Source organism: Galeopterus variegatus, unplaced genomic scaffold (genome assembly GCF_000696425.1).
Source record: "Galeopterus variegatus unplaced genomic scaffold, G_variegatus-3.0.2 Scaffold3965, whole genome shotgun sequence".
Classification (NCBI taxonomy): Eukaryota; Metazoa; Chordata; class Mammalia; order Dermoptera; family Cynocephalidae; genus Galeopterus; species Galeopterus variegatus.
Genome location: NW_007730076.1, coordinates 120,290 through 133,990, shown reverse-complemented (window position 1 = coordinate 133,990; position 13,701 = coordinate 120,290). Strand labels below are relative to the sequence as shown.

The 13,701-nt window shown below is 36.6% G+C and overlaps 1 protein-coding gene across 1 annotated transcript in view; it reads right to left on the bottom strand.

Annotated features, from left to right (window-relative positions):
* The window catches only part of RXFP1 (relaxin/insulin-like family peptide receptor 1), a 90,631-nt gene that overhangs the window by 4,472 nt on the left and 72,458 nt on the right, over positions 1-13,701 (bottom strand). Inside the window, 3 exon segments of the mRNA XM_008586371.1 lie at positions 1,876-2,105; positions 4,923-4,994; positions 5,887-5,958. Coding sequence (XP_008584593.1) covers positions 1,876-2,105; positions 4,923-4,994; positions 5,887-5,958 — 374 coding nt within the window.

Here is a 13,701-nt window from a genome sequence, read left to right as displayed (position 1 = left end):
GAGCCCCACTGTGGCAGTGTTGGAAACTGATTGAGTCATGGGAGTGGATCCCTCATGAAGGGATTCGTGCTCTCCCTGGGGGGGGGGGGGGTAGTGAGTGAGTTCTCGCTCTATTAGTTCCTGCATTAGTTCCTGCAAGAGCTGATTGTTTAAAAGACCCTGGCACCTTCTCTCTCTCTCTCTCTCTCTCTCTCTCTCTCTCTCTCACTCTCTTTCTCTCTCTCACTTCCTCTCTCACCATGTGATCTGCTTGTACCCACCAGCTGCCTGCCGCTTTTCTGCCATGAGTAGAAGCAGCCCGAGGCCCATGCCAGATGCAACTGTCCCAGAATCGTAAGCCAAATAAACCTCTTTTCTTATAAATTACCCAGTCTCAGGTATTCTGTTATTGCAACACAAAACTGATTAAAACAGGGGGAGATAATTTTCATTTTCCTGAGAATTAATTTATGGATGAAGACCTATTTATCAACTCTCTTTGGTAATCACTCTCAACAGTTACTTATGCAATCATTTTCCTGTCTTCCTTTAAAATGCAAGTATATAAGAGCAGAGATCTTGTCTATTTTGTTCTGTATTCTAGACCCATCACCTAGAAGTGTTGAATAAGTGAATAAAATTAAATTATGTTGAGCATTTAATTAGGGATCTAGATGGGGATGATATTATTTGCTTCAGCTCTTCCACTGAAATTCTCCTAGCTCAACAAGTACATCATCCAAAATCCAGAGAAAGTAATTCAGAAGTTTCTGTGACAGAGTAATGACTATGAATTTTGAAGTCCATAATTTAGAAGATATGAATAATTATGAAATATTTTCCAGTCAGAAAATTTGGGAGAGTTTAAATTTCCAGAGCTGTCCTAAGCAAAACTGTTCTGATTCTCTCTTCCCATTAGGCTCTCCCATCCCCAAAATGAGCTCTCAATGTGCTACACTACTTGATGTATTTGCTTTTTAAGCAAACATTACATATTAGAAAGTGGGTGCGATTTTTTTGACTGCACCAGCATTCTACATGAAGTCCCTAAAATCACATCACTGTATAAGTCATAAGGCTGACCCTACTCCTTTGACACTGAAGTTATAATTCTAACCTTTACCAGGGAATTTACTCAGAATTTTATAGCTAGCAACACAAAGTGGTAAACAATTTCTGAGTTCTGTTTCTACGTAGCTTGTAGTGAGTAAAAACAATTAGACAATGGACTTTGAATAAGGGTGGGGTAGTATATGGGACAGCACATTGATGCTTCACTGGCTTGAGGGAGTATGGATAAATTCTAGGCCACTTGACCCAGACTATAAGCATCCTGAGGACTGGTTTTTTCCTTATTTTTCTTTGTAGTTCTCATTTAACATAAATCTTGCGATCACATTTCAACAACTTTTTAGAAAACTAATATTCCCCGAAAACATTTTCTTATATACATACTTCAAATTATGAATGGAAAGGATTCTAGTAGTTCAGAGACCAGCAAAACAACTAGCTAAGTCAATATCTATGAACTGGACATGCAAACAGAAAAGTAAATACAGTTCTGCATGTAAAAATATGGCTATAGAAGGTTGCAATTTTATTTGTAATAAAAAAACTTTACATGCTTTAACAAAGCATGCCTTCAGAGGTACTATATGACAGAAAACTAATGAATGAGAACTTTGTCAATCTGTGTAAGGTGATTGAATTTTCTTGTTTTAAAAACTTACTTTTTTTCTTATCACTAAAGTAATTATATTTTCATCATAGCAAATGTGAACAAAACATATAAGCAAAAAGAAAAATTTAAATTGTACAACTCAGAGCTTATTTTCTAATAGCAATACTTTTGTGTATTTTAAAACTATAATTTCTCTTTAACCAGGAAATACTCACAGCAGAGAGAAATGATTGACATGGCATGCAGCTTGTTCTCAGACCTGATATAAGGTCTTGTACAAATGACGAAAATGTTTCCAAAGCAGGTAACTGCGGATACAACCCAGACAAATATTCTCTGAATAATGCTTGCCAAGAGATTCTCTAGAGATGAAATTCCATCGGTGTTTGGTTTACAGCTGCGAACATGTGGTGCATAACCACAGTACTGGAATTTCTTAAAATATCTGGTATACAAAGAGAAGGTAAAGTAAGATATTAAATTTAATTCAGTATAACCAAACATCAATATTTACTTCCTACATTTTCTCAGTAGAAAGAAAATGTCTTATATGAGACTCAGAGGAATGTAAAACATTAGGGATTCTGAAACTTTAAATTTAATTTTAATTCTCATTAACTTGATTTCACTGTAGAATATGTAGGTGAGAGCAGTAAATAGGCATAATGAATATACAAGTGTTAAACGTGTTAGAATTTAAATAAACTTTAGCATGTGATCAAGAGAATGAAGCCATCCAAATAAACTTTTATTGGGTTTTCAGTCTTTAGTAAATGTAAATGTACTGTTCCTTGGCTCCTATTATAGCTGTGACTGATCTTGTTTTTTAACCCTCAGGGGAAGGATTAAGTGTTTTCTTTGTGCTTCCATGGCTTTTCTGCTATAGAAGTTATTATGTTATCTGTACTACTTGCTAACATGCCTATTTCTCACAGTAGATTTTGGTACATAATAAAGGATTCAATAAATAATTTGTTGAGTGAATTCTTTCATCAATAGAAAGACCTCCCTTGTTGATAGAGACACCATCTGGATAATCAATAATTACTACTGTGTTACCACCAACCCTAACACCATTTATTGAGCATTTTCTAGGTATCAGGAATAAATTCTCAAATGAACCCCAAGAGGTAGGTGTAAGCATCACCGTAGGAGGAGGTGAATCTTCAATGTATTCGCTCAGAAATTTCCTAGTAAATGTAGAAATTGGGATTCAAATTAGATTTCTTTGCCTCTAAAGCCATGTGTTCTGGTAAAAATAAAGGATCTGATAGTATAAAGAGGATCTTATAGTATAAAGAGCTTTTGTAATAAAAGATAAAAACTTGATGATTACAATTTGACCTGTCAAATTCAAGTTCAATTGCTGATATTTCATCTTGTTATATCCACTTTCTCTGTGGACTGGGAAGGAGGGGAGAGCAGAACACAAGGAAGGCAGGAGTGCTGATTGCTATTTCACTTTGTTTTATGTGTCTTAGAAGGAAGTTTTGCTTTTATCAGCAGAATTGTAGTAGACCTTTGTTTGCTAAGTTTGGCTGCCTAGCATCTCATCACCCTTCTGGTGATAGTGTCCTGATTTTCTTTGGGGGAATTACTTCACCAGCCTGTGAGAAGTCATGGTGGCACCTTCAGAGGAGGCACTGCTGTAACCCAGAGTAGGTTAGTGTCCTAAGCAAGATCAATTAGATTCTCTCCTGGAACTCTGAATCTTATTGAATGACACTTGGATAGATAATTCCAGCAGTGCCAGAATAATATTATTGTTTAATTCTTGCTATCATGGTTTCTGCCCAATTCAAGTCTGTTCCTTTAGTTGTTCTTAGGTTTTGTGAACTTTACCGTTTTCTCCCAATAAACTTCATTTTGCTTAATTTAGAATGTTTTATGTTGTGTGCAACCAAGGAATCTTCTATAAGCATTCTTTCTGAGGACTTATGGAAAACAAAAACAGTGTCCTGTGTTGGACTTAAAATATAAGCAAGATTATAGAGTTGATGGTGCTGGCAAGACACTCTCTAAATTATTGCAAATTAATTACCATGGCATGGAAATCATTCTAATACCTGTTATAAGATTACATTCAATTAAAGATTTTTTAAAAACATGTAATCAAAGGTACAACCAGACACCCTGTTTGAATAAATGATTTTTCAAAGTTTACCATTTCATTCATTTACACTTGCTCCAATCATGCCCTTACATTGGGGCAATTTTCACTAAGGAGGACTTCTCCCTACCTTCCTTCATTTACAGCAATTATTTATTTAGAATTATTTTATTTTGCTTATACAAATTCCTACTTCTTCATCAGGTAGCACTTATACCATGTGTACAAATTACTAGTTCATTGGGCAAACATCACTATCTGTGAATGGCATCAGAGCTGAGGAGAACTTACAAGACTGAGTGGGTTCCTCCCCACAATCATGTCCCCTGGCATTCAAAAAAGCATGAGATTCTACAGACTCTGGAAAACTAAAAATCACCCCTCCCAATATCAAAGTTTTTTTTTTTTTTTTTCCTTTTTGTCTTTTTTTTTACTGACCAGTACCTGTATCGCAACCCTCCGTGTCGCGCCCATACCGGGGACCGGCAACGGGATTGCAACCTTTGGTGTTGCGCCCGCACCACGCTTAGCCAGTGAGCAGGAACTGGTCTCCACATGGGATCTGAACCCTCGGCGGGAGCGCCGCTGCGCTCCCAAGCGGCGCACTCTCCAGTGCGCCACCGGGCTGGCCCCAATATCAAAGTTTTAAGAGTTAATTATTGTTGAGACATGTCTTAGTCTGTTTGGGTTGCTATAAGAAAAATACCATAGACTGAGTGGCTTAACCAACAAACATTGATTTCTCACAGTTCTAGAGGCTGGGAAGTTCAAGACCAAGTTGCCAGTAGATTCAGTGTCTGGTGAGGGCTTGCTTCCTGGTTTGTAGATTGCCATTTTCTCATTGTGTTCCTACTTGGTGGAAGGGGCAAGGGAGGTCTCTGGAGTCTCTCTTAAGAGGTTACTAACCCCATTCATGAAGGCCCTGCCCTCATGATCTTATCACCTCCCAAAGGCCCCACCTATTACCATTACACTGGGGTTAGGATTTGAACATATGAATTTTGGGAGGACACAAACATTTAGTCTATAGCAGCCAAATTAGTAGAAAATATAATAGATTAGATGAATTGGGTATGGATGTATTATCACAATACATGTGGAAACATAAAGATTAAAATGAAGATGAAGAGCGAGAAAAACACATCTACGTACATGTGAGAGAGATTCATGAGAGGGCTAAACATCCTTTGCTGGATATTTGAAATCTCAATTCCTTCTAGGCTGCTAAAAATACCAAAATAATAATCAATCAAAAGAACATATATTATACATACATGGTATAATAAAATGAGTTTTTGTGGACAATTTAATGAAATGCTTTGAGTTAACACTTATTCTGAATGAAATATTCATACTTAGACCACCCCAGACACTTTCCCGACCCCTCGTTTTTTGATTGGGTTATTTGTACACATATATTTCCCTTATTTGATTTTTTTTGATCTTCAAAGATCATAGCAGAATGCTTTGTGCATACTAACTACTCAATAAATATGTGTAGAATAAATGAATAAATTATCTTTTGGACTATATTACAATTGCAGAAAGTTTTATGTCTAACATTTTTCTAATAATTTTTAAGTGTTTTTTTAAATAAAATATCATTTTACTGAGAGAACACTTAATTTAAATGAACCGAAGCTTATCTTTTTAAGCAGTTCTTAGACTCTAACAATTTTATTACTTCATATACATTTATTTGTGTGTGTGTGTGTGTGAGTGTGAGTGTGTGTGAGTGTGAGTGTGTGGTGAATGTAATGATTGATATAATCTAAAATATCCCATCTTGGGGTAAAGATACTAGTAATAAATTCTTAAATATCCAGTGCTAATGGAGTAATAAGTATGCACAGATGCCTTCAGAGGGTCAAAGCAAGCAATCCAATAAATAAAATGATTAATATTATGTAACTTTTAATTTATAAATATACAAGATAAAACTGATAGATATCTGTTTGTGTATAGTCCAGCAAGCGCTCATCTTATATATTTTTGTGGAGCTTAACTACTATCCTGGAAATAAAGCTTATGATTTGAAAGATTTTATAAAAATATATGTTATTAATATTTAAATGACATTCTCATCAAAAAACTATCCCCATATGTGTATACTTACAGAGACTTGAGTTTGACAAGATAATCAAATTGGTTTGCTTGAATTTTCTGGATTGGGTTATAGGAAAGATTCCTGTTTTTAAAAAAATGCAGCAATAGGTCATTTCTAAAAATTGCTTGAGTAAAGAAAGAGTGTATCTGTTGACTTTGGGTTACTTTTAAACACTTACAAAAAAAAGTATAGTACAACTCAAAATTGATTAAAGACTTAAATGTAAGACCCGAAGCCATAAAACTGCAAGAAGAAAACATAGGGAGGAGTGATGTCAGCAAGGTGGCCGACCAGAAGACCCTACTGCTCTTCTCTTTCACAAAGACAGACAAAACAATGAATAAACAACTACATGTGGATGAACGTAACCAAAGGAAAGTGCCACAGTACATCAAAGATGTAACAGAAAGCCTGGTGACCATAGAAACCCAGGATAGCCACACAGAAAACAGAAGGAAACACCCAGCCTCTATCGCTTCATCCCCCAGCCATGATCAGCTAACAACTGGAAGGTACATCTCACTGAAGTGAAAAGTCCTCAGAGGCACTAAGCCCAGCTGAGGGAGCTAGCTGGAATCTAAGTTATGCTCCCCTCCAGAGAAGAAGCATTGCCCCACTCTCTGTGGCTACTGCACTATGCCATCGTGGAACTAGAACTGCTGCTGGAGTATGTCTTGCCCCTGGAGGCAAGTGGCCATGGCTCCCTTTCATCCCAGAGGCTAAGCTACAGTCAAAACATCTTTGCCTGGTGGCTGGACATCCTCAAGCTGAGCTTCCAGCAGCTGTTACACCCTGTCCTGAGGGGTGAGGAGGTGATGGAGGGAGTGGAGCCACTCCAACTACCTGCTCTCCAACTATCCTTGCCAATTGTGGCTGTGCCCCACCCCCTTGGGCCAGAGCTGAAGAGATGCATTGCTCCCTGTGGAATTGGTGCCTTGGTGCATCCCAGAGCTCAGCTGTACTACACTGTGTCTCAGGGAAACATCTATGGCTGAGCTGAGATACCCACCCTACAACAATATTACAGCTGAATAACTAATATTCTGCTTCCCCAGAGCTGGACTAACTTCCTAGAGACTGAAATGCTGGATACCACTTTCCCTAGGGAGTGGAGTCAGTGCTGTGTTGCTCCCTGCCCCCAGGTTCCAAATGACAGCCATGCCCCACCATTCCAAAGTCCTTGCTGCTGCTACACTTTGCCCTACAGAGTCTGGGATATTGCCAAATTCCACCACCCCAGAGTCTAGAGTCACCACTACATGGTGCCTCATTACTTGGTACCTGAGTGACCACTGAGCCCTATTTGCTCTGGTTCCTGAATTGCAGCCATGCCCTACTTCTGGACCCAAACTTACAGAGCACTCCTCTTCCAGAGTCAAGCCGGTGCTGTGCCCTGCCCCCCACGGTCAGGTTTGCAGCTGCAACATGGCCACTGGTTCCGAGCTACCAGGGGATGCCACAGAATCCCAGATCCTTGATCTGTGGACAATCTACATCCAACCCTACCAAAGAGAGTGAACCTGCACCCTGAGACCTAGGTGTCACAATAGGTTCACAAGACACTGAGCCTAGGATCCCATCTCCACTGCCACTCTGAGCACCTGCACTTGGAACCCAGAACCACTGGAGCTCCATACAGGTTGTGTCAGACCCAGCACCAAAAGAGACCCCCTTGGTGAAGTTTCCATTTGTAGGGAAAGTGAGAATTGGGGACCCCAAAAGCCCTTAACAGCCTACACTACCACTGCTGCTGTCACAAAGTTTTATAGCTTAGGTCACTGAGGCACCCACAGTTATTGCTAACATTAATCACAACTGAAGAAGCTGCTCAAAGACAATACCACTATATCTGTGCAAAACCAGAATTGCCACACCATTTCCAGGTGGCATACTAATATCCATCTGTAGGTGAAAGACGTTCTGTATGGAAGCCACTCTGTAAAGTTTAGAAGAGATGATTGTTTCACCAGATGCACAGACATCAGCACAGGAACGCAAGAAATATGAAAAAGCAAGGAAATATGACACCGCCAAAAGAACACAATAACTCTCCAGTGACAGACTCCAAAAAAAAAAAAGAAAGAAAGAAAAGAAAAGAAAAGAAATCTGCAAACTGCTGAAACAGGAATTCAAAATAATGATTTTAAGAAAATCAATGAGAACAAGAGAATACAAAGGACACTTCAACAAAATCAGGAAGACAATGCATGATATGAATTAGTAATTTAAGAAAGAGCTAGATCTCATGAAAAAGAACCAAACAGGAATGCTGCAACTGGAGAATTCAATTTATGTAATAATAAAAAAATACAACAGAGAGCTTCAACAGTGGACTAAATCAAGCAGAAGAAAGAATCTCTGAACTTGAAGATAGGTCATTTGAAATTACTGTCAGAAAAATGTATAAGAATAGAAAAAGTGAAGAAAGCCTACAGGAATTATGGGAAATCATTAAGTGAACAAATACAAGGGAACTTTAAAAAATTTGTGGAAAAATAGAATTAAAATGGATAATATGAATGAATAATATGAATCTTTTCATGAACTTTTTGAAGTACCCTCAAATTTGCATTATGGGAGTTGCATGAGGAGCAGAGATGAGCGAAGGCATAGAAAGCCTGTTTATTGAAAAGAGTAGCTGAAAACTTCCCAAGTCTTGGGAAAGAATATAGACATCCAGATGGGAGTCACAAATGTCCCCAAATAGATTCAATCCTGAAAGGTCCTCTCCGAGGTATATTATGGCCAAATTGTCAAAAGTCAAAGACAAAGAGAGAATTACAAAAAAAAAAAAAAAAAAAAAAAAAAAAAAAAAAAAGAAACACTTCAGGTCACATTTAAGGATATCCTTATTAGACTAATAGCATATTTTTCATTAGAAATATTAAAGGCCAGGAAAGAGTGGAATGATATATTCAAAGTGCTGAAGGAAAAAAATTCCCAGGCAAGAATACTGTACCTAGAAAAGCTATCCTTCAGCAATAAAGGAGAAATAGTCTTTCTCAGACAAGTAAAAACAGAAAACTCACCACCTCTATTTCAACCTTATAAGAAATGTTAAAGGGAGTCCTACATCTGAAAGCAAAGAAACAATAACCAGTATCATGAAAACATGCAAAAGTATAAAACTCACTGGTAAAGTAGGTACACAAACATGAAAGAGAAAGGAATGAAAGCACTGAACTGTAATGATAAACAAGAGAAGAAAAAAGGAACAAAGGATATACAAACAAACAAACAAAAACAGAAAACTATCAACAAAATGACAGGAGTAAGTCCTCACCTATCAATAATTACCTTGAATGTAAATAGATTCAATTCCCCAATTAAAATACATAATCTGCCTGAATGGATAAAAAACAAGACCCAACTATATGCTGTCTACAGGAAACTCGCTTCACCTGTAAAGACACACATAGACTGAAAGTGAAGATATAGGAAAAGATATTCCATGCAAATGGAGACCAAAAGTGAGCAGGAGTAGCTATACTTATTTCAGATAAAACAGATACTAAGTTGAAAACTAAAAAGCAACAAAGAAAGTTATACAATGACAAAGGGATCAATTCAGGAAGAGGATATATCAATTGTGAATATATATGCACACAACATTGGGGTATCCAGATATATAAAGCAAATATTATTAGATATAACAATATTGTATTGGAAAGATAGATTCCAATGCAATAATAGTTCGGGACTTTAACACCTCACTGTCAGCATTGAACAGATCATCCAGACAGCAGATGAACAAAGAAACATTAGATTTAAACTGTGCTATAGACCAAATGAACCTTACAGATTTAAGGAATACTTAATCCAACAGCTGCAGAAGAAACATTCTTTTAATCAGAACATGGAACATTCTCTAGGATTGACCATATGTTAGGCTACAAACAAATATCAACACATTTTTAAAAATTGAAATCATGTCAAGAATCTTCTCTAACCCCAAAAGAATAAATCTGAAAATAAATAACAAGAGGAACTTTTGAAATTGTACAAATACAGGAAGATCTAACATTGTGCTCCTGAATGACCAATGGGTCAATAAGGAAATTAAGAGGGAAATTTAAAAATTTATTGAAAAGAAAATAGAAACACAATATACCAAAATCTATGGGATATAGCATAAGCATTATTAAGAGGGAAGTTTATAGCAATAAACACATTAAAAAAGTAGAAAGCTTTCAAATAAATAACCTAACAATGCATCTCAAGGAACTAGAAAAGCAAGAACAAACCAAATTGAAAATTAGTAGAAGGAAAGATATAATAAAGATCACAGCAGAAATAGACAAAATTGAGACTAAAAGAAAATGCAAAAGATCAACAAAACAAAATGTTGGGTTTCTTAAAAAGATAAATAAAATTGATAAACAATTAGCTAGACCAACCAAGAAAAAAAGAGAAAAGACTCAAATAAATAAAATCAGAAACAAAAAAGGAGACATTACAACTGATACCACAGAAATACAAAGGATCACTAGGGACTGCTGTGAATAACTATATATCAACAAACAGGAAAATCATGAGGGAATAAATAATTTCCTGTACACATACAACCTACTGATATTGAATAAATAAGGAATAGAAAACTGGAACAAACCAATTGTGAGTAATAAGATTGCATCAATAATGAAAAGCTTCCAATCCAAAAAAGTCCATGACTTGATGGCTTAATTGCTAAATTCTACCAAACATTTAAGGAAGAATTAATATAAGTTCTTCTCAAACTCTTTCAGAAAATTGAAGAGAAAGAAATTCTTCCAAACTCATTCAAGGAGGCCAGCATTACCCTGGTACCAAAACCAGACAAGGACACAACAAGGTAACTATAGGCCAGTATACCTAATGAACATAAATGCAAAAATACTCAACAAAATACTAGCAAACCAAATCCAGCAGCACATTAAAAAGGCCATTCACTATGATCAAGTGGGATTTATCCCAGAGATGCAAGGATAGTTCAACACACATAAATCACTAAATGTGATACATTGAATCAACATAATGAAAGATTAAAAAATATATAATATCCTAAATAGATTCAGAAAAATTATTTGATAAAATTCAATATTCCTTCATAATAAAAACCCTCAACAAATTAGGTATAGAATGTACCTCAACACAATAAAGTCCATATGTGACAAACACAGAGCTAATATCATACTGAATGGGGAAAAGCTGGAAAAGCTGACAGCTTCTCCTCTAAGAATGGGAACAAGACAAGGATGCCCCCTCTCACCACTCTTATTCAACATAATACTGGAAGTCCTAGCCAGAGCAATTAGAAAAAAAGGACATCCAAATTGGAAAAGAGGAAGTCAAATTGTCCCTGTTTGCAGATGACATGATCTTACATATAGAAAACTCTAAAAGCTTCACCAAAAAACTCTTAGAATTGATTTAAAAAATTCAGTAAAGCTGTAGGATATAAAATCAGCATACAAAAATCAGTAGCATTTGTGTACATCAATAACAAGTCAGCTGAAAAAGAAATCAAGAAAGCAATCCCATTTACAATAGCTTTAGAAAAATCACTAAATACCTAGGAATAAACGTAATCAAGGAAGTGAAATATCTACACAATGAAAACTACAAAACACTGGTGAAAGAAATTGAGGAGGACATGAAGACATGGAGAGACATCCCATGTTTGCGGACCAAAATAATTAATATTGCAAAAATGACCAGACTACCAAGAGTATTTGGAATATTTAATGCAATTCCTATCAAAATACCAAAGACATTCTTCACAGAAATAGAAAAAACAGCCATAAAATTTGTGTAGAACTACAAAAGACCCCAAATAGCCAAAGCAATTCTGAGCAAAAGAAACAAAGCTGGAGGCATCACACTATTTGACTTCAAAATATACTACAAAGCCAATAATAACCCAAACAGCACAGTCATGGCAAAACAAACAAACAAAAAACCAGTCACATAGACCAATGGAACAGAGTAGAGAACCCAGAAATAAAACCACATATTTACAGCTGACTGATTTTCAACAAAGGTGCCTAGAATATTCATTGGAGAAGGGACAGTCTCTTCAAAAAGTGGTTTAGGGAAAACTGGATATCCTTATGTGGAAGAATGAAACTAGATCCCTATCTCTCATCACATACAAACATCAACACAAAAATGAATTAAAGACTTATGTGTAAGACCCATAATTATAAAACTACTAGAAGAAAATATAGGGGAAATGTTTTAGGACATGGGTCTGGCAAAGACTTTATGGAGAAGACCTCAAAAGCACAGGCAACAAAAGCAAAAATAGACAAATGGGATTATATCAAAGTAAAAAGCTTCTGCACAACAAGGAAACAATCAACAGAGTAAAGAGATAACCTGCATAATGGGAGAATATATTTGCAAAATATTTATCTGAGAAAGGATTAATGTACAGAATATACAGGGAACTCAAAAACTCAACAGCAAAAAAACAAATAATCCAATTTAAAAATGGGCAAATGTGCTGAATAGACATTTCCCCAAAGCAGAGAAATGGCCAACACATAAATGAATGAAAAAAATGCTCAACTTTACTAATCATCAGAGAAATACAAATTAAAACCACAATGAGGTATCACCTCACACTTACTAGAATTGCTTTATCAAAAGACGAAAGATAGCAAGTGCTGGCAAGGATGTGCAGAAAAGGCTACCCTTGCACACTGCTGGTGGAAATGTACATTAGTAAAGCCATTATGGAAAACTGTCTGGAGCTTCCTCAAAAATTAAAAGTAGAACTACCATATGATTCAGCAATCCCACTGCCGGGTATATATCCAAGGGAAATGAAATCAGTATATCAAAGAGATATCTGCACTCCCATGTTTACTGCAGTATTATTCACAATAGCCAAGATATGGAATCAACCTAAGTCTCCATCAATGAATGAGTGAACAAAGAAAATGTGGTATATATATATATATATATATATATACACAATGGAATATTATTTAGCCTCAAAAAAGAAGAAAATCTTGTCATTTGCAACAACATAGGTGAACCTTGAGGACATTCTGTTAAGTGAAATAAGTTAGGCACATTAAGATGAATACCACATGATTTCACATATATGCAGAATCTAAAAAAGTTGAACTTATAGAAATAGAGAGTAGAATGTTGGTTACCAGAGACAGGGGGAGGGATTAGGATATGTTGATTTAAAGGCACAAAATTTCATTTAGACAGGAGGAAAAAGTTCAAGAGATCTATTGTACAACAAGGCAACTATAGTTAATAAAAATGTATTGTAGTCCTCAAAATTGTAAGAGACTAGATTCTTAATATTCTCACCACAAAAAAATAAGTACGTGAGACAATACATAAGTCAATTAGCTTGATTTAGCCATTCCACAATATATACATATTTCAAAACATCATGTTGTACATTATAAATATATGGGCCAGCCCGGTGGCGCACTGCTACAGTGCAAAGTTGGAGATTTCATACTAACCAATTTCAAAACTTACTACAAAGGTACAGTAAACAGTGTGGTACTGGCATAAAGACAGACATGCGGACCAATGGAATAGAATAGAGAGCCCATAAACTCACACACATATGATCAAATGATTTTTTTTTTCCCTTTTGTCTTTTTTCATGACCGGTAACGGGATCTCAACCCTCGGTGTCGCGCCCGTACCGCGAACAGCAATTGGATCGCAACCCTCAGTGTCACGCCCGCACCTCGCTCAACCAGTGAGCGGACGGGTCTCTATATGGGATCCGAACCCTCAGCGGGAGTGCCACCGCACTCCCAAGCACTGCACTCTACCGAGTGCGCCACCGGGCCAGCCCATGATCAA